The sequence below is a fragment of the Pongo abelii genome, chromosome 8 (genome assembly GCF_028885655.2).
Source record: "Pongo abelii isolate AG06213 chromosome 8, NHGRI_mPonAbe1-v2.0_pri, whole genome shotgun sequence".
Classification (NCBI taxonomy): domain Eukaryota; kingdom Metazoa; phylum Chordata; class Mammalia; order Primates; family Hominidae; genus Pongo; species Pongo abelii.
In genome coordinates this window covers 72,607,186-72,633,300 of record NC_071993.2, presented here as the reverse complement: position 1 = coordinate 72,633,300, position 26,115 = coordinate 72,607,186, and the positions used below count along the sequence as shown (strand labels likewise).

The 26,115-nt window shown below is 50.4% G+C and overlaps 2 protein-coding genes across 4 annotated transcripts in view; both read left to right on the top strand.

Moving 5' to 3' along the window:
• The window catches only part of SLC29A3 (solute carrier family 29 member 3), a 44,192-nt gene extending 26,612 nt beyond the window's left edge, over window positions 1-17,580 (top strand). For 2 of the 3 annotated variants that reach the window (XM_002820846.5, XM_063727355.1), the window contains exons 4-6: window positions 5,724-5,950; window positions 10,266-10,428; window positions 16,152-17,580. In XM_002820846.5, the coding sequence (XP_002820892.3) occupies window positions 5,724-5,950; window positions 10,266-10,428; window positions 16,152-16,806 (1,045 nt within the window). In that variant the 3' untranslated portion in view covers window positions 16,807-17,580. Of the gene's footprint in view, window positions 1-5,723; window positions 5,951-10,265; window positions 10,435-16,151 lie in introns of all 3 variants that reach the window. The other variant, XM_009245509.4, reaches the window with a different exon arrangement.
• CDH23 (cadherin related 23) overlaps window positions 10,350-26,115 on the top strand; it is a 459,756-nt gene continuing 443,990 nt past the window's right edge. Inside the window, exon 1 of the mRNA XM_054522498.2 lies at window positions 10,350-10,428. Coding sequence (XP_054378473.2) covers window positions 10,422-10,428 — 7 coding nt within the window. The 5' untranslated portion in view covers window positions 10,350-10,421. The remainder of the gene's footprint in view (window positions 10,429-26,115) is intronic.

The window sequence follows — 26,115 nt, the reverse complement described above, 5'->3', positions numbered from 1 at the left end:
GCAGGCAGGAGCAGGAGGCGAGGAAGAGGGGAGACAGCCATGGTAGGGGGAACCCTTGGCTCACTCATGGTTTTCTCTGTCTACTCACTCAGCCAGCCCTGAGGATGGGGCTGTTTGTCCAGCCCAGATAGCCTAGAGAGAGCTCCCAGCCCCTTCCAGTTCCAGAATCACCATCTGAACTATAGCAAGAGTGTAATGCCTCGATCACCCCTCGTCATGTCCCTTAGGCTGCACTGCAACCCAGGAGGGAGGCCGTGACATTGCCTCATTTTCCAGGTGGAAACCAGGAGACTACAGGGGCACCATGGGACAGCCGAGCCTGCCTGTTGCCTCTTCAGTGGTCCAGAGGTCCCACAGGCTGAAAGCACTCCTGGGCCATGGGTCAGGAGTGGCAGGGAAGGTCCAGCCTCTGAGCTGTGAGAGAATGCTATCCAATTAACAGTAGCACTTCTGAGCATTATATCCTGCAGATGCATTATCTCTTTTAACCCTCACGGCAGCCTAAGAGCGGGAAACTGCTGTGACCCTGCTTTGAGATGGGAAAACAGGCTCGTGGAGGTGACTGGCCCAAGGGAAGGTGGCCATTAAGGATGGAGCCAGGTGGAGTGCAGTGGCTCAAACCTGTAATCTCAGCACTTTGGGAGGCCGAGTCAGGAGGATTGCTTGAGCCCAGGAGTTTGAGAGCACGCTGGGCACTATAGCAAGATGCTGTTTTTACAAAAATAAATTTTAAAAAATTAGCCTGGCATGGTGACACATGCATGTAGTCCCAGCTATTCAGTAGGCTGAGGCAGGAGGATCGCTTGAGCCAAGGAGTTCAAGTCCGCAGTGAGCTATGGTCACCTCACTGCACTCCAGCCTCGGCTAGAATGAAAGGGAGGAGTCAGAATTTGAACTGGGACCTTCTTACCCTACATCTGTGCTTGGAACCCCTGAGCCACCTACATCCTAGTTCCCCAGCTTTGCACCCACCCCTGCCCCTGCAGCCAGAGCCACTCCCAAGATCCTTCTAGTGAGAGCCCTGTCTCTCCGGGATTCAGGCTGCTGGGATGGAAGGGGGTGGTTAAGAAAGGCTGGGTCTGTCTCCAGTGAGATGTGAGCCCCCAGGCCAGCTGCCCTCTGAGATTGGGTCCCGGCAGATGGCTCAGCAGTTACAGGACATTCTCAGAGGGAATTAGCCCACCCCTGGCCTGCTCTTGCTCCTCCTGGGCTCTAGGAGAGGGGCAAGGGCAATGCAGGAACATGCTCTGAGGCCTCCATCTGTTTCCAGGCTGTGGGAAGATGGTCTGGGGCTAAGCTGTTTTTTATTTAATGTGCAAGATTGAAGTCTCCTTTTCTCCCCTCCTGGAGAACCCTGGCTTTCCCGACTGGCTTATCCATAATCGCCAAGTGTTTTATTATGTTAAATCTGCAGCATCATAAATACTTATGAGGAGGATTTACATCTTGGAGATTTAGGAAGAAATCATAAGTGGGGTCCTGAGCCCTCACGAGTCAGGGAGTGGGGGGACCGGCAGCCTGGGTACTGGAGGCAGCCTCTCCAAGAGTCTTCACAGGACTGAGACCTGCCCCAGGGTCTTGGTCTTGAAGCTGTCCTCTTGGCCATGCCCTGTCTCTAAGTAGAACCCCAGACGTTAGAGCAACTGAAAGTCTAGACTTTCCTAAGACCCTAAGAGCACCACTGTCCCCTGGGCCACTCTCCCTTCCTGGGTGGAAGCAGCAGAAAGGGAAGCCATGTCCTCCGTTCGTGCCTGTGGACCAGGCTTGCACCTGGAACATTTCATGAAGCTTGATGAATGTTGAAAATAGCCCTAGAGCCCACGGATGGAGGCTCTGGGCAAGAGTGGTTTATGCAGCAGATAATTAGCAGGCGGGAAGGAGACCTGTGCGGGTGAAGGGCCGTGTAGGGGAACAGAGCAGGGGACAGAGCAGCGTTCCACACTGCGTTGTTTCTGGAATGCATTTGGTATTGACCTCCTCCTCTCTGATTCCTCCCCAACTTTCCTGCCCTGGGGGTACCTGTGTAAGCAGTCCCCCAGCTCTCTGCAAAACAACCTTCGTGTTCAAGGAACTTATTACCTTGTAGCGACAGGCACACAGGAGGGCTCCCATGATGCTGCACCATTCCTGCTGGACTTTTTCCTGACTGTGTCTGTGAGGAGGCGGTTAGAGGCAGAGGCCATTCCCGAGGCTGGCAGATGTTTCCAGCTGGACTTCCTGCCATGCTGAGGCAGCAGGGATCAAGAAGCAGACAGCCGCTGGGAGGTTCAGACCAGCATGAAACCTCCCCACCCCCGGGTGCTACTGATCTCCCTTGCTTGTCAATTTGTACATCCAGCAAATATTTACCCAGTGCCTGCCAGGCCCTGTGCCTGTGCTAGGGGAGAACAAGGCAGGGCTCTGCCTTTGCAGTGCACCTCATCTTTCCAGCCTGGCCTTTGCCTCCTTCTTGCCCCAAGGAACTGGTTCAAACTTCTTGGCATTTGTTCCCAACCTTTCTCTCCACTTGAATTTTTTCAGATTTAGAATCATTAGCTGTTAGGGACCTTAATATTATCGGGTCTAGCTTCTTCTTTTTAGAGATGAAGGGACTGAGGCCCACAGAGGTTGAATATTTGTCGGGGGTTACACGGTGAGCCGATGACAGAGCTGGGCAGGGCTCCGGTCTCCTGACTCAGGCTCCATGCCCTGCTGGCCCTTATCTTAGGAGTGGGTGGGATGGCTCCAGCTGCTAGGAGAGGGTGGGGACACTGTGTGACAGGGCTGAGTGTGTAGGACCACCTCGAGCATCAGGGGTAAGTCTTGACTGCTGGCCTCCAGGGCCCCTGCTGTACTCTTACGATAGATACTCTGGGCCGCCAAGGGTCCAGGTGCCTACCTGGCTGCCCACCAGCTCCTGTCTGGGCCAAAGCCCCTGTAGACCTTGAGAAGATGTGTGTTAGTGTGAGGTCTTCATGGGCATCTTAATGCAAGGTTCCCCACAAGCAGGCCCTGAAACAAGGATTCAAATGCAAGTAGTTTATCTGGGAGGTGAAGGTGGGAGAGTACAGAATGGGGACAGGAAAGGGAAGGCAGTCAGCAGAGGATGCCTTATCAAGTCAGCTCCTTCAGAAGGGACAAGAACACAGTCCTGCTGGGGATCTTGGAGAGCCAATGTGGAGCACGGCTGAGCAGGAGGGAGCTGGGGTATTTATGTACCAACTTCCTTAGTCATTGGTTGAAGGCTGCTCTTAGGAGGTGTTCCTTACCTGTCACTCCTAGGTAAGGAGTGTAAAAGGGAGGTCACATGGGCGGGACACCAGCAGCATTGCTGTAGCTTCTGACCATGTCATTCCCAGCTTGAAACCCTGATGTACCTCTTTGTGTTAGTGGGTACTTTGAGTAGCAACAACAGAGACACAAAAAAGGATGTCCTCTTTCTTTAAGTGAAAATTAAAGGCAGGCCCACCTTTAGGCATCATTGGATCTAGGGGATCTCCTCTGCATCACCCCTGGGCTCTGTGTGTCTCTGCATGGCTTTTCCTCCATGTCTAGCCTCGTCCTACGCAACTGGCTAGATGGCAGCCAGCAGCCCCAGACACAGTCTCGGCAGCGAGCTTCTCTCCACAGCTTCCATGTAGCAGTCCCAGGGAAGACTTAATGACCCTATGTGGGTCACATGCTAATTCCTAACTCAACCCCAGGGTCCAGGAGCAGGGAACACTCTGATTGCCCCAGGCTGCGTCACATGCCTGTTGTTTGTGGCTGTGTGGGTGTGGGTATGGGCAACCTGGCTGACCACCTCCCCAGAATGACTAGGCGAAGGAATGTTCTCCCAGGGGGTGGTGCTGGCAGACAAAGGCCCCACACCCCGCCCTCCTCCAGGACATGAGTCCATGCCTCTCCCCAGCATCACCTCTGTGCTCCTCTGCTCGTGTCTTGACTACAGCCAGAGTCCATTTGCAGCTCCCTGAACATGCCTCGCTCTCTCTCCCAAGACACGTGCACTTACATCCTCCCATTCATCATTACCATCCAGCATAGACATTGCCTCCAAATGGCCTTCCACGATGCCCAGGGTGGGTTTTGTGCCCCTCGGATGTGCTGCATGATGCCCTGGGGCCTCCTGATGGAGCACCTACCACAGTGGGATGATATATCTGTTGCTGGTCTGTCCCGTGTCCTGGGCATCCAGCACAGTACTGGACACACAGTAGTTGCTCAATGCACATTTGCAGAATGACCACACCATTGAGTACACACGTTAACAGACTGAGTGATGGGCTGGGGCTCAGCACACCTGGGTTCTCATCACAGCTCCCTACGTACTCACTCCACAATCTTGAACTGTCCCTTCACTTCCTTGGGCTTCCTCACCCCTTAGAAAGCAGTGACAGCACCTGCTCTCCCTTTAGCTGAGGACCAGAGGGAAACTCAAATTAGCCTGGGGCCACAAAAGCACTTTGAAAAAAATTCCTTTCTTGCTCTTCATGCTCATCGTTTCACACCTACGTGTGTGTGTGTGTGTGTGTGTGTATTTTTGTCTACCTTTCAAGTTTTTCTTTTTTTAATAAAAAAAAAAAGTATGTAATCTGGCTTTTCTCCCAGCCCCCTCCCACTGGTTAGCAGGAAAATTAACTACACATCCAATCCAGTTTAAAGCTTAGTCTAATCTGATGATTTAAGCAGCCCCTTGAGATGATGTTCTTGCTCCCTAGAATAAAAATGTGCAGCTTCTCAGATAGACTCCTTCCCTGCTTTTCTCCCTAGGCCAGTATGGGGGCTGGGAAGAGCGCATGGCTCATATGCGGGCATGGTGCTGGGGAGTGTGGGGGTTCCCTTGGCCCCAGGCAGCACTAACGTGGCATCACCTGCTCCCCATGATGACTGAGGCCATCAAAGGAGGATGCCCCTGCCCTGGCCACCGCTTCTGTGCCATCCATATTTCCTCACTCCAGGGGAGGCAGTAGAGCATCATTCTGAGAACTGACCAGAGCCAGACCTCCTGGGTTCATTGCTGAGTGACTTTGAGCTAGTTCCTCAACCTCTCTGACCTCAGCTTCCTTATCTGTATACATGGGATAGGTAGGAATACCTGTCTTACAGAACCAGTGTAAGAACCAAACACACTGGCATACAGAAAATGCCTAGAAGAGTGCTAGAAAAGTATGCATTAAACACTGTTTGAGTGTTTGCTATGATGATGATGATGATGATGATGATTATTTTCTTCCCTTCTTCCCTTTCCCCCCAAACCTCCTGCTAAGTTTTGGGGAAAGGAAGCTCAGTGGGTGGCTGCTCTCTGTAAACACTAGACAAAGCCAGCAGGAGCTCAGCCCTGTGGCAGGAAGAGCAGGGGCTTGCCTTGAACATCCTGGTGTCCTGGTGTCCTTGAACCTCACAGCAAGGTGAAAAGCAGCAGTACCCACTGAGTGCTGGCCCTGAGCTAGGCACTGCCGCTCGCACCCCACACTGCTCACCTCTTCAGCCTCACCCCCACATGAGTTGAATCAACTCTCCCCATTGTACCAGTTCAAAAGCTGAAACCAGAGCAACTGAGTCCCTTACCCAAGGCCACACAGGGAGGGAGCCGGGAAGGCAGGATTCGAGTGCAGGCCTCTTGACTGCAGAGTGAACAGTCCTAACCGCTAAGCTCACCTGCTTCCCTTAAGGTGGCTCACCAGCCCCAGCCCACACAGGAGCCCCGAAGGGGTGTCTAACTGCTTCTGGCATCCTCACCCCAGGGTTGCAGTCCACATCCGTGTCCTGGCCTCACTGACGGTCATCCTGGCCATCTTCATGGTGATAACCGCACTGGTGAAGGTGGACACCTCCTCCTGGACCCGTGGCTTTTTTGCGGTCACCATTGTCTGCATGGTGATCCTCAGTGGTGCCTCCACTGTCTTCAGCAGCAGCATCTACGGCATGACCGGCTCCTTTCCTATGAGGAACTCCCAGGCGCTGATATCAGGTGAGAGCCGGGGTCCGGGCAGCTGACCAGGTTTATCCACCCAGGAGTCATGGGAGGGAGCCAGAGATGAGCATGTGGTGGCCTTTTCTGAAAAGGAAATGGCATGGGTGCTGATTGTGTTTCAGTCGTCTAGTGTTGTAGAACAAGCTACCCCAAAACTTAGTGGCTTAGAACAACAACAGACATTTCTGCTACTCATAAATTTGCAGCTTGGACAGGAGTTTGCAGGTATAGCTCTTCTCTTCTCCCCATGGCATCAGCCAGCATAGCTCGACGGGGAGCTGGAAGATCCAGTTCTAGGTGGCACGCCCTCCTGGCTGGTATGTTGATAGTGGCTGCTGGCTGGAAGCTTAGCCAGGGCTGGGCTGGGGCCAGGGACTTCCATTCCTTTCTATGTGGACCTCAAATGGCAACTTTGACTTCCTCATGGCATGGTGTCTGGGTTGCAAAAGCCAGCATTTCAGGAGATCCAGGCAGAAGCTTTATTTCTGATTTAGCAAAAGAGGCCACATAGGGTCAGTTCTACCATAGCCATAAGCTCACCCAGACTCAAGACAGATGGACCCACCTCTGGGAGAGTATGAAAGTCTCCCACTGTGACTGTGAGAAGGTAGGCAGGAGGGGAGACGGAGTTGCAGCTATTTTTGGATAACATGGTCTGCCTACAAAATGCAATTCCTGAAGCCAGCCTTCCTCCCTTTCCTTCCCTCCTTCTCCTATTCCTCTTCTATTTTTCCTTTTCCTTATCTTTTTTCCCTTTCTTGTCTCCTTTCCTTCCTTCTATCTTTTCTTCCTTTCTGATTTTATAGAGGACCTGCTATGTCCTGGGGATGCAAAGATGAACAAGCACCAGTCCCCTCGGAGCTGATGGCTCAGTGAATAAACTCTCACCCCCAGCACCCCCAAGCTTTGGTATCCCGTGGGTAGGCCCGTGCACGACGTGGGCCGACCCCTCTAGCTGACGTTTGATGCTGATGTTGATGAGCCTGTTCCGGAGGCCTTGGCACTTTTGTTCTCTAAGCTGGAGACACTCACGTCTCTCACCCAGATGACCCAGCCAGGTAAAAAGGAGTGGGTCAGGAACCATTGGTGCTTTGCCAGGAGGCCACAGTCCCTGGGAGCAAGACTGGAGGTTCTGCTGCTGTGTCTGCCCCTCCACATGCCCCTGTTATGCAGAGGAGAGCTCTAAACATTTGCCCACTGACAGCAATTTCACAAGGAACCTGCGCTGTGCCCCTTAGTTAATAATGCCAGGAAGCATGTGGCCAGGATGACAATACTTTGACAAGGGTATGTCCCTTCCCCACTCGAGCCAGTGCCAGACATCACTGGCGGATCTCTGTCTTTCATCCTGAGCTTCTAAATCCTTCTCAGCTCAGCACTTAGGGCAGTTACTCTCAGCAGATCAGAGTCTAGATGTGAGCTTCAATCTGTTTGCCATTTCTGAGATCGGATTAGGCTTCTGGCTGTATCCTGGGAAACACTTGGGCCTAAGATAAAATAAAAATGGACTTGTTGCTAAGTTTCCTGGGTAGAGGCAACATGCACCAGCGATGCTTTCAAACAGGCATTTCTGGACTGAAGGCAGTGGCCACTGGACATGGGATTTAATCCTTTCTGTCACCGCGGTCTCAGAAGGAGGCTCTTATCCCCTTAGTTCCTTCCATCCTTGCTGGCAGCCTCTCCAGGAGCCAGTGACCAAACTCACCATTTACATTGGCAAGCGGTCCTCGGGTTCATCTGGCCACCTGTGATCTTCTAGGGATGGGGAGTCTCCTGTGGATTTTTCAGAAAGTCCATTTAGAAAAGTGGGGAAGTTTAGTACTTCTACGCCAGTATTAATGACCCTGAGTCTAAACCATGGTCACCACTGTATCGGGCCCTTGTGGGTGCCCAACACCCTGGAAAATCAAGGTGTCCCAGTCTCCCAGGGGCCGCAAGACCACCTCACCAGCCCCACTTGCTTTTTTCCAGTACAGCCCGTCTGTGAATTCCGCATGCGTTGGCATCTGAGGAACAATTCATTTGTTTTGCGCTGGTGTTTTTTTAAACCCCTCATTTGCATGTATTTCCATAACTGATGAGATAAAAGTAGAGAGTCATGAAGGATGAGCTCCCGGAGGCCTGGTTTGTTGTTGATGATAATATTGTAAATTCTCTGCAAGTTGGAAAGAGAGAGAGGAAAATCAGTAGGCAGTGATGTTAAGATCTCTTCCTTGGGGCGGCTGGGGAGTGTCTTACTGAGTTTAACCCCAGTTCTTACAAAATGTCTAGGCGGGGATTACAGCTTCTCAGAAGTGGGCATCCTCTTGGCAAAGGGTTTACCCGTTGTTGCTGCTTTGATGTGGGAAGGACAGAAATAGCCAAGCACCTAACTGGGAATCAGAAAGGATTTGTTTGGTATTTGGAACTTCTCCGCACCAGGCAGGCCTTCTGAGTGCTTCACATATAATAATCCTTTTAATCTTCATCACAGCCCTACGAGGTGGGTATTATTAACACCCCCATTGTATAGATGAGGATACAGAGGCACAGTGAGGTTAAGGGACTTGCCGAAGGTCACACAACTAGAAGTAGTAGAGCCAGGTTTGGACTCAGATGTTTTGATTCTGGAGTCTGCGTTCCTAATTACAGGGCTAATTTTTATACCTTTGCCCTCCCTCAAGTACTACCCAGGCTAATAGAACTTATGGTGGAGAGGCTGGGGAAAGGATCCTCCATCGGGCCAAGGGCTATTCTCTGTAGAGACACAGAGGCCACAGGCAGAGCATGGGGAGCCGTGATGGTGCGCCACGGTGGACAGGGCCTGACTGTCCCCCTTCCCCTCTGCTTCGTGCAATAGTGGGCAGGAAAGTGGTGCTGCGTAAGAGCTGCCCGATGGAGACACAGCAGGCCATGCCCACACGGACCCAGCCTTCTTCCCGCCTCTTCAGGAATGGACATTCTGATCCTCTGAAGTGGGCAGGTTCATCCCGCCAGTCAACCCAGCTCATCCACCAGGCCCTTCCCGCATTGATGGTGATGGTGTTGGCCTTGTTGTCAGTGCTTTTCCACTCATCGTCCTGTTTCCACCTCACTACGGTCACCTGTGATGAACAGGACAAGTATTAGCCCCACTTTCCAGGCAAATGAACACAGGCAGGGAAGAAAGTAATTGATCTGCCCACGCTGGTGCCAGCATTCCCAAGCAATGCTGCACACAGGCCTTCTGACTCATGGCCAGCACAGGAAGATGACCCATGGCTGTGAGGGTTCAAAGGAACAGAAAGACCTGTCTGCTGCCTCCCAGAAGCAATGGTGCAGTCGTGGCAAGGCAGGGCATAGCGTTTGTTGAAGTCTACTGTGTGCCAGGCCCTTTCTGAACATCATCTCAGTCAGTCCTCAAAGCAACACACAGGGCGGGGGTTGTTATTCCCATTCTATAAGCGAGCAAACTGTAAAGTCAGAGAAGCCACGTTACCCCTAGGGTCCCAGCTAGCAAGTAGCAGAGTCCAGGGTGACACGTCCATCCGCCTGACTCCTAGGTCCGTTGGCACCCGAGTAGGTCGTGTGGCCTTCTCTGTTAGGTAGCAGTGAAAGGTGTGGCAGCCACATGGTCTCACGGGTAATGTGTGTCAAAGCCATTGGCAAGGAGAACATTCCATGTGGTGGGGTGGTTGCGTGCTTGTGTGTGCGTGTAGGTGTGTGACTGTGTGTGTGTGAGTGTTGTAGGTGTTACACATGCATTCACATGTGCATGGTGCCACAGCCGCCTTGGGGTACACAGTAGGTTCCATGAGCTCATGGGTGGGCGATGGTGGGAGTTTATAGCCAGTGAGGACACCCCCCAGAAAGGGTGGCCTCTGGGCAGCAGGGGACCCTATGTGAGGACAGTCCCTGAGCCTCCTTCCCAGTTTGGTTGGTGGGTACTTTGGGCCAGAGGTAGAGAAGAGGAAATCCAGAGGTCTCTGGCACTTCCTGCCCCTAAATCTAAAATTTCAGCCCTCACTGGAAGGGCACTAAAGAGAGATGGAGGTTGAGGGTCAGAGGTGGAACAGGAAAGGCAGCGGACTGGTGGTCCCCTGAAGGCTGTGTGCCACTTCAGGCAGCAGAGAGAGGGGAAAATGACCCCCTTGGAAACTCAGGAAATGCTGGAAATGCTTGGCTGCCGGGCCCTCCCTGTCTCTGAGGCTTCAGGACACTGAGAGAGCTTCGGCATTTTTCGCACGGAGAAATTTTTATTTTGGTTTGTGAAACCCAAGCAGGGAGGGGCCCGCAGCCACTCCTCCTCCTCACCCACCCCTCACCATCTCTGCGTGTCCTCTGTTCTCTGCAGGAGGAGCCATGGGCGGGACGGTCAGCGCCGTGGCCTCACTGGTGGACCTGGCTGCATCCAGTGACGTGAGGGACAGCGCCCTGGCCTTCTTCCTGACGGCCACCATCTTCCTCATGCTCTGCATGGGACTCTACCTGCTGCTGTCCAGGCTGGAGTATGCCAGGTGAAGGTGCCGCTCACTGTCCATGCCTCCTTCCTGTGTGTCCGGTTATAGCCATGCTTCTTTTTCTCAGCAGATTCTATGCTGGCTTCTTTGTCTAGGTGCTATGGCTCAAAGCAGTTGCTCAACAAATTGGCTTAGCTGGTGGACGTGAGAGGCTGGCTCTGTGCCACACCCAAGCAGTTGGAGCCTCAAGTTTAATTATGGTGAATAATAGTTCCCATTGGTGAAACGCAGCCCCTTACTCCAGCGCTGTGTTTCTGCTAGCTTGATGTGTCCTACCTCAGTCAAGGCTCACACCTCTCTCCAGGCACCGTGGAGCACACCTGTAATCCCAGCACTTTGGGAGGCCAAGGCAGTGGATCGCTTGAGCCCAGGAGTTCAAGACCCATTCTGGGCAACACAGTGAGACCCTGTCTCTACAAAAAATAAAAAACTAGCTGGGCATGGCAGCATGTGCCTCTAGTCCCAGCTACTCAGGAGGCTGAAGTGGGAGGATCACTTGAGCCCAGGAGTTGGAGGCTGCAGTGAGCTGACTGCACTACTGCAATTCCGGCCTGGGTGACAGCAAGACCCTGTCTCTCTAAAAACAAACAAACAAACAAAAAACAAACTCACACTCCCCTGTTCCTCTTAGAGTACAGTACTATTATTATTTATTATTCCCATGCACAGATTAGAAAACCAGGGTTCAGAGAGATTAAATTGCTGTTGTTTTAGTAGAGACAGGGTTTTGCTTTGCAGGCCAGGCTGGAGTGCAGTGATGCGATCGTGGCTTGTTGCAGCCTTGACCTCCTGGGCTCAAGCTGTCCTTCCACGTCAGCCTCCCAAATAGCTGGGACTCCAGGTGTGCCACCACACCCAGCTATTTTTTAAAAAAGTTTCTGTAGGCCGGGCGCGGTGGCTCACGCCTGTAATCCTAGCACTTTGGGAGGCCGAGGCAGGCCGGATCACCAGGTCAGCAGATCGAGACCATCCTGGCTAACACAGTGAAACCTTGTCTGTACTAAAAATACAAAAAATTAGCCAGGCATGGTGGCGGGTGCCTGTAGTCCCAGCTACTCGGGCGGCTGAGGCAAGAGAATGGTGTGAACCTGGGAGACGGAGCTTGCAGTGAGCCGAGATCACACCCCTGCACTCCAGCCTGGGCGACAGAGCAAAAGTCCACCTCAAAAAAAAAAAAAAAAAAAAAAAAAAAAAAAAAAAAAAAAAAAAAAAAGCTTGTATAGAGACACAGTCTCACTATGTTGCCCAGGGTGGTCTTGAACTCCTGTGCTCAAGTGATCCTCCTGCCTCAGCCTCCCAAAGTGCTAGGATTACAGGCATGAGCCACCATGCCCGGCACAAAGAGGTTAAATTATTACTTGCCTGAATCTCAGAGCCAGTAGGTAGTAGAGCCAGGCAGGATTTTAAGATGACTCCAAACCTGTGCTTGGACAACTTGCTGCCTTATGGGGTTTCTTTCCACCTCTAGGACCTGTTTTCTCGCCTCGAGTCTTACTCTTGCTTTCTGTCTCCAGTTCCTCCTTTTGCTTTCCTGCTGCCTGCTGCTTTTTACAAAAACAACCCTTGTCTTTCTCTTGTATTTTATTCTTTTCAAAGCATTTTCCTATCCACTATCTTATTTGATGTAGGAAAGGCAGGAGTTATCCCCATTTAACAGGTGAGGAAACTGAGACCAAGAGAAGGCTAAGTGATGTGCCAGGTGCGTGAGCCAGCAGAGCTGGGGAGAGATCTGCCCCGATGCGGCCCTGTTCCACAGGAAGCTATTTTTTGCAGTGGCATAAAGCTAAGCAGTTTACATGTATATTTTTGTTTATGATTTATGACAATCTGTGCAGTTGTGATTGTATTTTCTCACTTGAGAGCTGGGGAAACTGAGGCTTAGGAGAGTTCACAAGCATGCCCCAGGTCACTCACCTGGTGAGTCACAGGCAGGACTGGGGCTGTTTCTGGAGTAGCCTCTACCCACCGGATCATGCTACATCCCTGGCTCACGACTGCAAGGGCCTTATCTCATCATTCATTCTCCCTGTCCTCATGAGGAGAGTCACTTTGTTAACCCCTAGAACCCCCAGGCTTTCAGCAGAACAGCAATTCCCCCTGGGCTGGGAGTGAGCCACTTTCCCCAGCTATAGGATTCTTCACCGCTTCAGCAGTCCTCAGGGTTCTGAGGATAGGAGGGGGCTGATCTGCTTGAGCTATGCAGTATCCCAGGCACCTACAGACCCCTGGGCTGCCCAGCCCTCCCTGCCCCTTCAGGGCTGTCATCAGAAATTGCCTAGCTGTGGCTCCAGGCTGACGTCCCCGTGCTTCTTGCGGCCTGGCTGGCTCTCCATCCCCCAGCATCCTGTACACTGCCTGGCACCTCAGTGTTGTGCCTTAAATGATTCTCCAGCCACTGAATGAACAGAGGAACAGGAGGGTCGCCCCACTCCTTGTGCTGTTTCCTCGTGTCCTGTTTCTGGTGCTTTGGGTGGGTCTGTTTCCAGCAGGGTAGCCAACCTTCCTTGCTTGCCTAGAGCCAAAGGAGCTCCCAGGACAAGGGACTGTAAGTATTAAAACCAGGACAATTTCAGTCAAACCAGGATGGTTGGTCACCCTAGTTCCTAGTCTCATTTGGGCAGGCCAGAGTCCCTTCCAGCTGAGCATGTGAGACAGAGAACACCCAGGACCATGCTATCCTGTAGACGCTTCTATTTCTTTTTCTTTTTCTTTTTTTTGAGGTGGAGTCTCACTCTGTCGCCCAGGTTGGAGTGCAGTGGCGCAATCACGGCTCACTGCAGCCTTGATCTCCAGGGCTCAAGCGATCCTCAAGTTAGCCTCCCGAGTAGCTGGGACAACAGGCATGGGCCACCACGCCCAGCTAATTTTTGTATTTTTTGTAGAGACAGAGTTTCACCGGTGTTGGCCAGGCTGGTCTCAGACTCCTGACCTCAAGTGATCCACCCGCCTCAGCCTCCCAAAGCACTGGGATTGATTACAGGCACGAGCCACTGTGCCTGGACAGAAGCTTCTGTTTCTTTGCTGATTAAAACTAGGCTCAGGATCTGTGGGCTCATAGACACTTCTTTAAGGATGGGGCTCATGGAGAGAGCTGTGCTCCTGGGTCTACTTGGACTAAATCTTCCTGAAAAGGCAAGCTTGCCCGTCCTACATTTGGGAGAGTGAGGTGACGCAGGAAAATTTGGAAGAACTTAGGAGGAAGAGCTGTGACCAGAGGAACTTGGTGGGGAATTTCCTGAGAGCAGACTTAAGGCAAGGACCTGATGACGCTGAATAGAGGGGAAGTAAGAATATTCCTTTCACTAGATAGCGATTGTGAAACCGGACAGGGCTTTTGGCTGAAGCACCCCGTTCACCGTCACTCAAGAGTGATTCTGGATTCTGGGGAGGGGCCCTCCCACACACCCACTCACCCACATGCGTGTTATCTGCAGGTCTTCAGGGTGGGAGGACTGACTGGGGCTTCAAAATTTCTTGGCTGTTTGAAACCTCCATTTTATAGAGGAGGAAGCAGGCCCAGAAAGGGGTATGCCTGGCCCAAGATCATACAGGGAGGCAGAGACAAGGCTGAAACCAGAACCAAGTTACTGCTTACACACACACCCCTACACCAACTCCCTCCGTTTGAGCTGCATTAATACAGTCAGCCTGTGTCTCCTGGTTTTCAGATACCTGGGACCCAGAGAGGTTGAGTGGCTCAGGCAAGGTCACACAGTAAGGGAAAGTGATGTAAGCTTTCTTATTGGTCAGAGTAGCAGAAGTTGGAAAGATTGATGATATTCAGTGTTGAAGATATGGAAGACACTTCTATAGGCTACTTCTCAGTTCTTTCAACAGTTATGTGTTGAAGGGCTACTCTGTGCCTGAAGATTTAGCTGGAAATAGTCAAATGTGGTCCTTGCTCCAGGAACCTGTCTTCTTCTTCTTTTTTTGAGACGGAATCTTACTGTGTCACCTAGGCTGGAGTGCAGTGACGTGGTCTTGGCTCACTGCAATGTCCACCTCCCGAGTTCAGGCGATTCTCCTGCCTCAGCCTCCTGAGTAGCTGGGACTACAGTCGCACACCACCATGCCTGGCTAATTTTTGTATTTTTAGTAGAGGTGGGGTTTCACCATTGGGTCAGGCTGGTCTTGAACTCCTAACCTCAGGTGACCCGCCTGCCTTGGCCTCCCAAAGTGCTGGGATTACAAGCATGGCAAGACCTGTCTTCTACCGAAGGAGACACATGATAAACAGGTAAACCAATGCAATTACTATAGATTGTGGTCAGTTCTTTTGAAGGAACTAAACAGGTGCTCTGGTAGAGATGAACAGGGCAAGTTACTTCAGTTAGGGTGGGTTAATGGTGCTGGGCAGAGTTAAACTGGTAGTACCTATTAGGAGAGCAGTTTATCAGTAGCTATCAAAATGTTAAAGGTATAAACCTTTTAATCCAGCAATTTCCTCTTCTATAAATCTGCCCTACCAAAATACTAGTATACATGTGCAAGGATTTATGTGTAGGGATATTCATTGCAACATTGTCTGTAGTAATGAAAAGTCGAGGCAACCTAAGTGTCCATCAGTAGGGGAGCAGTTAAATTGTACATCCATCCGGTGAACCATCATAGAGTAACATAAGGGAGACATAGGCCACATGTTCCTGTGAAGAAGGATGGCCACAAGATACTGTTCTTTATGCAATTTTATGTATTCATTTATGTTTCACAGTTATGCATGATTTAGGCAGTTAGTATAAGGCATTTATATATATTATTTACATATATTGTATTTAGGCTTTACACTGTTGCAGAAAGTTTTACAATATGTATGGCTTGACCCCACTCTTGCTTAAGAAATGTAACTGTGTGAGTGTTGTTTGTGTGTGCATGGAACAGCATGTACCAGATTGGTTTTTCTGTTTTGTTTTGTTTTGTTTTGTTGAGACAGGGTCTCACTCTGTTATCCAGGCTGGAGTGTGGTAGTGTGATCATAGCTCACTATATTGAACAACTGGGCTCAAGCAATCCTCCTGCCTCAGCCTCCCCAGTAGCTGGGACTACGGGCGTATACCACCAAGCCTGGCTAATTTCTTTTATTTTAAAATTATTATTATTATCATCATTTTTATAGAGACAGGGTTTCACTTGGTTGTGCAGGCTGATGTTGAACTCCTGGGCTCAAGCAATCCTTCTGCCTCTATCTCCCGAAGTATTGGGATTATAGGCGTGAGCCGTCATGCCCGGCCTAGAATGTTAACAGCCAGTACCACTAAGGAGTGAAATCAGAAGTGGGAAGAGGTCAGAGTCCCCTTTATATTAATACTATATCATTTATTTTCTGTATTATTTGGGTTTGTTGTATCAAGCATGTATTCCTTTTATCGTTTTAGAAATTTGCATTTTTAATACTATTTTACCTCTACTCTCCTAAAATATAACAAAAACAGGTGAGCCAGGACAGGGGCCCAGACTCACCATGCGGTGGTCAGTCCTGGTTTCCTCTGTCCCTGCTCATGGCATGGCCACCGCGCTGGCAGGCAGGCCAGGGACAATGCAGGCCTTCCCCTGGCCACCCCGCGACAGCCTCGGTCATCTCAGGGAACGCTGGAGCTGTGGGCATACGGGGCTTGGGCTCTCCATGCTGGGCTGGAAGGTTCTGTTCTGAGTGCCCGCCCCTGGCTGTGCTGACTCAGATCCCAAGCAACCTGCTTGATGGTGGCCCTGTCTCCTCCCCGCAGGTACTACATGAGGCCTGTTCTTGCGGCCCATGTGTTTTCTGGTGAAGAGGAGCTTCCTCAGGACTCCCCCAGTGCCCCTTCAGTGGCCTCCAGATTCATTGATTCCCACACACCCCCTCTCTGCCCCATCCTGAAGAAGACGGCCAGCCTGGGCTTCTGTGTCACCTACGTCTTCTTCATCACCAGCCTCATCTACCCTGCCGTCTGCACCAACATCGAGTCCCTCAACAAGGGCTCGGGCTCAGTGTGGACCACCAAGTTCTTCATCCCCCTCACTACCTTCCTCCTGTACAACTTTGCTGACCTGTGTGGCCGGCAGCTCACTGCCTGGATCCAGGTGCCAGGGCCCAACAGCAAGGCGCTCCCGGGGTGCGTGCTCCTCCGGACCTGCCTCATCCCCCTCTTCATGCTCTGTAACTACCAGCCCCGCGTCCACCTGAAGACGGTGGTCTTCCAGTCCGATGTGTACCCCACACTCCTCAGCTCCCTGCTGGGGCTCAGCAACGGCTACCTCAGCACCCTGGCCCTCCTCTACGGGCCTAAGATTGTGCCCAGGGAGCTGGCTGAGGCCACGGGAGTGGTGATGTCCTTTTATATGTGCTTGGGCTTAACACTGGGCTCAGCCTGCTCTACCCTCCTGGTGCACCTCATCTAGGAGGGAGGACACGAGGACATTGGTGCTTCAGAGCCTTTGAAGATGAGGAGAGAGTGCAGAAGGGCTGGGGGCCATGGAGGAAAGGCCTAGAGTTTCGCTTGGGGACAGAGAGCAGAGCACACTCGGGTCTCATCCCTCCCAAGATGCCAGTGAGCCACGTCCATGCCCATTCCGTGCAAGGCAGATATTCCAGACATATTAACAGAACACTCCTGAGACAGTTGAAGAAGAAGTAGTACAAATCAGGGGTACTCCCTTCACAGCTGATGGTTAACATTCCACCTTCTTTCTAGCCCTTCAAAGATGCTGCCAGTGTTCGCCCTAGAGTTATTACAAAGCTAGTGCCAAAACCCAGCCATGGGCTCTTTGCATCCTCCCAGCTGCGCTCATTCCAGCTGGCAGCGAGATGCAAGCAAATGCTCAGCCCTCCTTACCCTGAAGGGGTCTCCCTGGAATAGAAGTCCCCCTGGCATGGTCAGTCCTCAGGCCCAAGACTCAAGTGTGCACAGACCCCTGTGTTCTGTGGGTGAACAACTGCCCACTAACCAGACTGGAAAATCCAGAAAGGCCTTCCATGAATGCTTCATTCCAGAGGGACCAGAGGGCCTCCCTGTGCAAGGGATCAAGCGTGTCTAGCCTGGGTTTTCAAAAAAAGAGGGATCCTCATGACCTGGTGGTCTATGGCCTGGGTCAAGATGAGGGTCTTTTAGTGTTCCTGTTTACAACATGTCAAAGCCATTGGTTCAAGGGCATAATAAATAGTTGAGTATTCAATGTAAGCCTCATTGATGTCTCTGTTAGTCAGAGTCTTAACAAGCAATGGCATACTCAGATTAGGCAATTTGAGGATTTTTTAAAATTTATTATTATTATTGAGACAAGATATTGCTCTGTCACCCAGGCTGGAGTGCAGAGGCTCGATCATAGCTCACTGCAGCCTTGAACTCCTGGGCTCCAGTGATCTTCCAGCCTCAGCCTCCTGAGTAGCTGGGACTACAGGTGCATACCACCACGCCTCGCTAATTTCTGTATTTTTAAAATTTTTCGTAGAGATGGGGTATTACTGTGTTGCTCAGCCTGATCTCGAATTCCTGAGCTCAAGCGATCCTCCCACCTCAGCTTCCCAAAGTGCTGGGATTACAGGTGTGAGCCACTGTGCCCAGCCTAATTTGAGGATTTTCTTTTTTTTATTTTCTTTTTTTTTTTTTTCTTTTTTTGAGATGAAGTCTTGCTCTGTCGCCCAGGCTGGAGTGCAGTGGCTCAATCTCAGCTCACTGCAAGCTTGAGGATATTTTAAGAGCAGATGTAGGAACCCCAGGGGGTTGTGCATTCTATCTAAAAACTAGTAATAGGCCATTCCAGCTCAGGCCTGGTGTGGGGAGGGGAGGGCGTCCTAGAACCTAGGGAGTGACTTTGGGGATGGGATGGCCAGCCTGCTGTAACCCTGCAGGAGGAAGCTGAAGAAATAAATTCCCTCCATTCTTCCTCTGATTTCCATGCCCCTTGGACTAAAGCCCAGCCAGCAGCAGGTGGAGAGGGTAGAGAGTGGCCTGGAGAAGCAGGAGGGTGTCTGGCCCAGGGTCTCATGCATTGCAGGACCAGCTAGCACCTTGGCTTTCACAGGTTTAATTTTTGTGAACATCACTGAAGCTCTGAAGCTTTGAGCAGCAGAATTAGGTGTTGCTTTGTTCTGGTTTGTTGTGAATAGTTGTGTATGTTGAATCTGTTGTTTCAAAAGACGACCCCCAGGTTCCATTGCTCTATCTGGGGGGGCTGTGGCCCCTCACATTGGCGATCTCCTGACATGAAGAGTAATTTATATTTTTTTCAGGTGTCTAGAAGGCTCCCAAAAGCCTATTCCTTGGAAAACAGCATGGCTCGGGAATCAGAGAGAGAAAGGAACCAGATCAGACCAGGAGCTCTCTCTCAAGAGTCCTGCAGAAAGAACAGAACTTGCCCCCAAGATGTGGCAACCCTTAGAGCCGTGAATCAGCCCTCTGCTTCTCTGCAGAAGCGCACTGGCTCATTGGTGCCCTGCAGAGGCTGATGAAACAGAAGCAGTCAGTAATCCAGCCAGTGGCAGCAGTTCATGTTCCCCACCATCTCAGCCTAGTACACATTCCCTCTCCTTGGCCGGAGAATTAAAGAGGACACCTTGAAAGGGTTTCTGAACTCGATACTTACCAAAAAGAAAAAATTTTCCCTTCCCTTTGCAGGAGCCTGAAATCTCCCCCTTGGTTTTTTCATTGACTTTAATGCTGTGGATGATTTGGGATGTTGGTCTAGCTGGTGACTCATCTCAACCACAAGTGTTTTAGAAATGAGCATCATGGGCTGGGCACGGTGGTTCATGCCTGTAATCCCAGCACTTTGGGAGGCTGAGGCAGGCGGGCCACCTGAGGTCAGGAGTTCGAGACCAGCCTGACCAACATGTCAAAATCCCGTCTCTACTGAAAATACAAAAATTAGCCAGGCGTGGTGGTGGGCACGCCTGTAATCCCAGCTACTCGGGAGGCTGAGTCAGGAGAATCACTTGAACCTGGGAGGTGGATGTTGCAGTGAGCTGAGACCATGCCATTGCACTCCAGCCTGGGCAAAAAGAGCAAAACTCCGTCTCAAAAAAAAAGAAAAAAAGAAAGAAAAAGAAATGGGCACCATGCTTACCTTAAAGTAAACCAGCAGTCTCTGAGCTCAGAGATGGGGACCATCTGGGAGTGATCACCTTGCAGCTATTGGGGAAGGAGTAGTGGGGGTCTCTCATGCTCTGTTGTAGGGGAATGGCTTTCAAAGAAGTGGAGGTGGCATCTCCATTAGAGAGATGATTTGCAGTTACTGTGGAGCACAGGGGGAGCTGGGGGGCCAGCCGTGGTGATGGCAGGTCATGGAGATGATAGACTAAGTTGCATCCACTTTGCCAGGGGAGGAGAGGCTGCTCTGTTGGGAGGGGCTGGCGGCTTGGCTGTTGGGGATCATCCAGGCTTTCACTCACTCTGCTTGGTTACTCACCTTAGTGGGCACTTCACAGAGGGTCATTCCCTCCCAGGGAGGGAGGAAGGAAAATAAAAATCCATCTCCAGGCAGAAGGATGGATGGGGGAGTTCAGACATGCTTGTTCTCCCTCCGCTGTGAGAAGCAGCTCGTGGGCTTCGGCTGCTCTGGATCTCAAATCTCATGTGAACCCAGCAGGCTTGGAACCAGCTCGTATGTTTGGAGGGGTGAACAAAACTCACCAAAAAGGAGGGGAGTTTTCAATGAGGGAGGTAGAGGGGGTGCCTTGAGAGATTGTCTTTGTCTAAGAGTTCTCTGATTTAATTCCAAATGGCAGTTTTTAGGGCACCATACACATGTTCATTTTCCTCCTTTTTAATTTTTAATGTTTTGGTTTCTTTGAGACAAGGTCTCAGTTTGTCACCCAGGCTGGAGTGCAGTGGCATGATCACAGCTCACTGCAGCCTCGACCTCCTAGGCTCAAGCAATCCTCACACCTCAGCCTCCCTAGGAGCTAGGACCACAGGTGCCTGCCACCACACCTAGCTAATTTTTAAAAAATGTTTTATAGAGGCAGAGTCTCACCATGTTGCCTAGGCTGGTCTCTAACCACTCAAGCAAACAGTGTGTTTGTGTTCTAGTGTTTTGTGAAAGGTAGAACTTGAGAGTGATGAAATCAGATGTTTCGCTGAGGACATTTCTATGCAATGTATTGAAAGTGTGGCTTGGCTCCTCCTGACTGCTTATAATAAAATGTGAGAGAGAAATGACTTAAATATGGAATGGTGAAGCAAAAAGGTGGCAGGACTCAAGCAATTCTCCCTCCTCGGCCTCCCAAAGTGCTGGGATTACAGGCATGAGCCACCATGCCCAACCATTTTTCTCCTTCATTCAATTAACAAAGCTACATGAGGGGACTCTTCAACCAGTGGGCGACAGGGATTTCTGAGAACATGCTTATTCCTACATGCATAGGAGCTGGGGGTAACTTCAACCAGGGGTGGTATTATGAGCAAAGACCCCTCATTCAGCTGCCTTCCACTCAGTGCTCCAGGGAGAAGACTTCGGCCTCCTTATCAGCTCGGAGGTAATGTGGGCACTTAACTTCTGAGCCAGTGTCACGCTTTTATAGAGAACTCCACATAGAAGAGGGGGCAAAGCCTGTTGGCATATTTATAGTATATTCCAGTCGAATGTGAACTGAGAGCCCATGCATGTCTCCACTTGGTGGGCTTTCCGAGTGGGAGTACTTCGTGCCTATCCTACCATCGTCACTTCCTTGGTGGCAGCATTGTCAGTGCCAGTATGCCTCTGGGCCTGAGTCACTGTTGCTCTTCACCCACTCACTGAGGCTGCTTGGTTCCCGGTCCGGCTTTGACTCCAGCAGGATCCTAGAAAGAATTTCTCCCCCACCATCAGGTAGAAGCTAGGACTAGTCATGTAGCCATAGAGCTGGCTATTGGGGAAGGAGTAGTGGGGGTCTCTCATGCTGTGTTGTAGGGGAATGGCTTTCAAAGAAGTGGAGGAGGCATCTCTGTTAGAGAGATGATTTGCAGTTAGTGTGGAGCACAAGGGGAGTTGGGGGGCCAGCCGTGGTGATGGTAGGGCCTGGAGATGATAGACTAAGTTGCACTCAGTTCACCAGCCCCTGCTCTGAGGTGACCCCTGCATGGCTGGCTGCTGATAAACCTGTCTTGGAACAGCAGGGTTGTGGGACATGAGACAGAGCTTTAGAGGTCAGGAAGTCTTGCTCCCAGCCCCACAAGGCACCCTCTGTGTGAGTCAACCTTCCTGAGTCTCATTTCCTCAACTGTAAAATAGGGATGATAGTAAGTCCCAGAGCTGTGACCATCTGCTGTGCTACTAAACCAGCCTTTCACCCCAGTCACACCCACTCCCCAGCCCACATAGGCAAGAGCTGCACCAGGGGTCACAGCCTTTGCAACAGGCAACTCAGGGCATAGTGCACACCCCCTACTGCCACCAGGTTTCTGCCACTCAGGAAGTCCAGGGAAGCCTCAGCCTGAGATGGGGAACTCAACTTCAGGCTTCCCTGGGCTTGACCCTGAAGGAGAGTGACAAACATAGCCATCCTCTCTGCCCCCACAAGTTTCCAGCCAGCTGACCCATTGGCCCTGTGCTCCCTGCTAAGAACAGTTCTGGCCCTTGACTGGAAGTTAGAGGAGCTCCAGGGCCACAGCATAGGGCCAAGGAATTAACAGTCACAGGATTCAGACATTCAGACCAAGGTTGGAATGCTGTTTCTGCCACCTCCTAGCTGGGTCACTTTAGCCACGTCCTGCTGGTGCCCTTTTCTGATGTCTAAAATAAGCCGGCCAGGCATGGTGGCTCACACCTATAATCCCAGCACTTTGGGAGGCTGAGGTAGGAGAATCACTTGAGGCCAGGAGTTCAAGACCAGCCTGGACAACATAGTAAGACCCTGTCACTACAAAAAAAAAAAAAAATACAAAAGTTAGCCAGGACTAGTGGTGCATGCCTATAGTCCCAGCTACTCAAGAGGCTGAGGCAGGAGGATTGCTTGAGCCCAGGAGGTGGAGGTTACAGTGAGCTAGAATTGCACCACTGCACCGCAGCCTGGGCAACAAAGTGAGACTATGTCTCTAAAAAAATAAAAATTAAAATGAGAAGCCTCTCAGGGCTGTAGAAAGGATTAAATAAGCCCTAATGTTGTATGCAAAGTATCTGGCATATGATAGATCCTCAACAAACTTGGTTTTCTTCCACTTTTTGCTGCTGCCTGTACAACTTGTTGCAACGCCAGCTGCTTCCCTGTGGCAGGCTGTACCCTGTACCCAGTGCTCAATGGACTTGCCAGGCCCCTTGCCTGGCCCCCAGGCCTAGAACCTGACACTTGTTTGATGCTCAGGCCCCCCGCCTGGAACTGCTTGCCCAGACATGCCTGACCTGGGGGCAGGACATACTGGGCACAAAGCTGGAAATCCAAGACCCCAGATCACTCACTTTGTCCTTTGGACAGGCTGCTTCATTTTTTTTTCTATGCCTCAGCTGGAAAATTGGGCACCCCAGTACCCATTCTATCACTACCATGAACGCACAGCCATGAACAAAGATGCCCTTTAGAAACCAGTGTAGTTCCAATGGGGTTATGAGAGCCTGGGCTCTGGAGCCATTCTGCCTAGGTTTGAGTCCTTATTACTTCCTGGCTGTGTGACTGAAGGTAAGTCCAATCCTCTCCTCTGTTTTCTCATCTGAACACTAGGGGCGATTGTATTACTGCTCTCATATCTGGTTATGATGATATACTGGCAATGCACATAAAACATTTGGAATGGAGCCGGGTGCTACAGATGAATGTTTGTGTCCTCCCCAAATTCACATGTTCCAATCCTAACCCCCAACTTGATGGTATTAGGAGGTTGGATGTTTGGGAGGTGATTAGATCATGAGAGTAGAACCCTCATGAATGTGATTAATAACGTTATAAAAGAGGCTCAAGAGAGCTCCCTTCCCCCGTGCCATGTGAGAACACAGTGCGAAGATGGCCCTCTGTGAACCAGGAAGCAGACCCTCAGCACACACCAAATCTGCTGCAACCTTGACCTTGGACCTCCCAGCCTCTAGAACTGTGAGGAATAAATTTCTGTTGTATATAAGCCACCCAGGCTATGATATTTTTGTTATAGTAGCATGAACAGACTAAGACAAATGTCAAGGAGTTTGGCTGAACTGTGTTTGTGTTCTAGTGTTTTGTGGCAGGTAGAACTTGTGAGTGATGAAACAAGATGTTTAGCTGAGGACATTTCTATGCAATGTATTGAAAGTGTGGCTTGGCTTCTCCTAATAATGTGAGAAAAGAGAAATGACTTAATTACGGAATGGTGAAGCAAAAAGGCTGCAGAACTTAAAGATTTGGAAAATCCTCAGCCTATTCATATTGCAAAAAATGAGAACACTACAGGTGTAGCCAAATTACTGTTTGCTAAGGAGATCAGAGTGGAGCAACAACCCGACCTGGGCTCTGCAATCCACTGCTGGCCATGAGCTTGGGAGCAGGCCCTGCTTCTGCAGCAGGATGAGTGTGGTCTACATCAAAGTAAAGGGAGGCGCTGATCATTGAGCAGCGACTATGGTCAGGCTGTGCCTATGTACAGTATCCCTGCCAGGTGGGGTGGGTCACCCCATTTTACAGATGAGGAAACTGAGACTCAGAAAGATTAAGTCAATAAGAGACCATGTTAGAATTCAGACCAGAGCTAGGAGGCTCCAAAGCCTGTCTTTCCTCTTCACCCTGCTGCCTTAAAAGACTGAGAAGGGCACTTCCAGTTTAAATGGTTGGTGGATCTGAGGACGCCCAAAGCACATGCTGGGTAGACAGGGTAAGGAGGGGGAGAAGCAGAGTCAGGATGAACTTGTCCAGTGTGAGGGACAGGGGCCACCCAGCCTGCCCTCAGTGCTTCTATGGTGGCACTGATGGGTCACTGGTCATCAATACCCAAGGCTGCAGATGTTATAGGCACTTGAAACATAAGGTTCATGAAGGCAAGAGCAAGATTTACAGAGCATGTGATACAGGCAGAGAGCTTCACCATCTGGATCTCAGGTGCCACATGCCTCAAGCCTGCCCTCTCCAACGTGCCAAGGAACCGTGGGTGGGTCCACCTTCCCAGACACGTAGAAGAGTAAAGTATGAAGTCCTAGGATAACCATGCCTTCTGTTCCCAACTTAAAACATATGCCTAGAGCTGGTGGGGCCCTGAGGCCACCAAGTCCAACTTCTGCCTCTCAGCAAGACCATACTTGGGCTACTGTAAACCAGCTGGCACCAGGCCTGTGCTGACCAGCAGTTTCTAACAGATGAAGTTCCGGAGGCCCAAGGAGATTGAACATCCTCAGTGCTGTTCTTCTTATTTGTTTATTTATTTATTATATATATTTTAGAGATGGAGTCTTGCTATGCTGCTGAGGTTGGAGTGCAGTGGCTGTTTGGAAGTGCAATCATAGCTCACTGCAACCTCCAACTCCTAGGCTCAAGTGATCTTCCCACCTCAGCCTCCCGAGTAGCTGGGACTACAGGCATGTGACACTGTGCCCAGCTTTTTAAAAAAATGAAATATAACTATATTTTCCAAAACAAAATATTGGTGGGAAAAGTGCCATTGTTTTGCAGTTTTTAATGTAATTTTTTATTGATACATAATAGAGGTATATATTTTCGGGGTACATATGATAATTTAATACACTGATATCATTTGTAAAGATCAAATCAGGGCAATTGGGATAGCCATCACCTTAAATATTTGTCTTTTCTTTATACTAGAAACATCTAAATTATTTTATTATTTATTTTTAAATTTTTAATAGAGACAGGGTCTCTCTATGTTGCCCAGGCTGGTCTTGAACTCCTGAGCTCAAACAATCTACTCACCTCGGCCTCCCAAAGTGCTGGGATTACAGGTGTGAGTCATCGCGCTTGGCCCGAATGATTCTCTTCTAGCTATTTTGAAATATATGATAGATTATTGTAAAATGTAGTGAATACTGATCCATCAAGCACTAGGTCTTACTGATGCTGTTCTGATTCTGGAAAAAGCCCCCACGTTCGTAGCCCACTTCCCATGCACTCACTCCAGGGTGAAGGATGTGAGGTCCTCTTCCCAGCACTTTCACCTAACAGCCTCCATCACTACTGCACTAGCCCGCCCCACTCCTTGGAGTTTAACCAGGGCAGAATGTTCTAATGGCTCTAGACTTCTTATGTCCTTGCTACTTCCTTCCAAGAGTCTTATGTGGGTCTTAATCTGGGGTTTCTGGGTGGAAAGAGAGATTCATGGAACCCCTGAGATCATATGCAGAAGTTTGTGTGCTTTGGGGGAGAGGCCATAGCTTACGTCAGATAGTCAAAGAGGTCTGCATTCCAAGAAGGTTTCCGAGCCCCTGGGTGCCAAGCTACAGTGACCCGTCCCGTTTAATGGTGTTCCTGGACAGAGCAATGGACAGAGCACAGTGCTTAAGAGCAGGGACTTAGAAGCCAGACTGCCTGATTTTGAACCCCGACTCTATGTCTTATTAGTCAGTGATCTTGGACAGGTTTCTTAACCTCTCTGTGTCTGTTTCCTTATCTGTAAAAGGGATTGACAGTGTGTCTATCCTCATGGGATTGTTGTGAAGATTAAATGACTTAATCCATATAAAGCTCTCCATCCAGGCTAAACGACTACTTCTCCTCCCATCGCCCTTGGAGGTTGGCAGGGCAGAGGTTATCCTGAACACTTTTTCAATGAGGAAGAATGACAGAAATAATAGCCCAGTTCCAGAGCTCTGCCTGCAAGTGCAGCA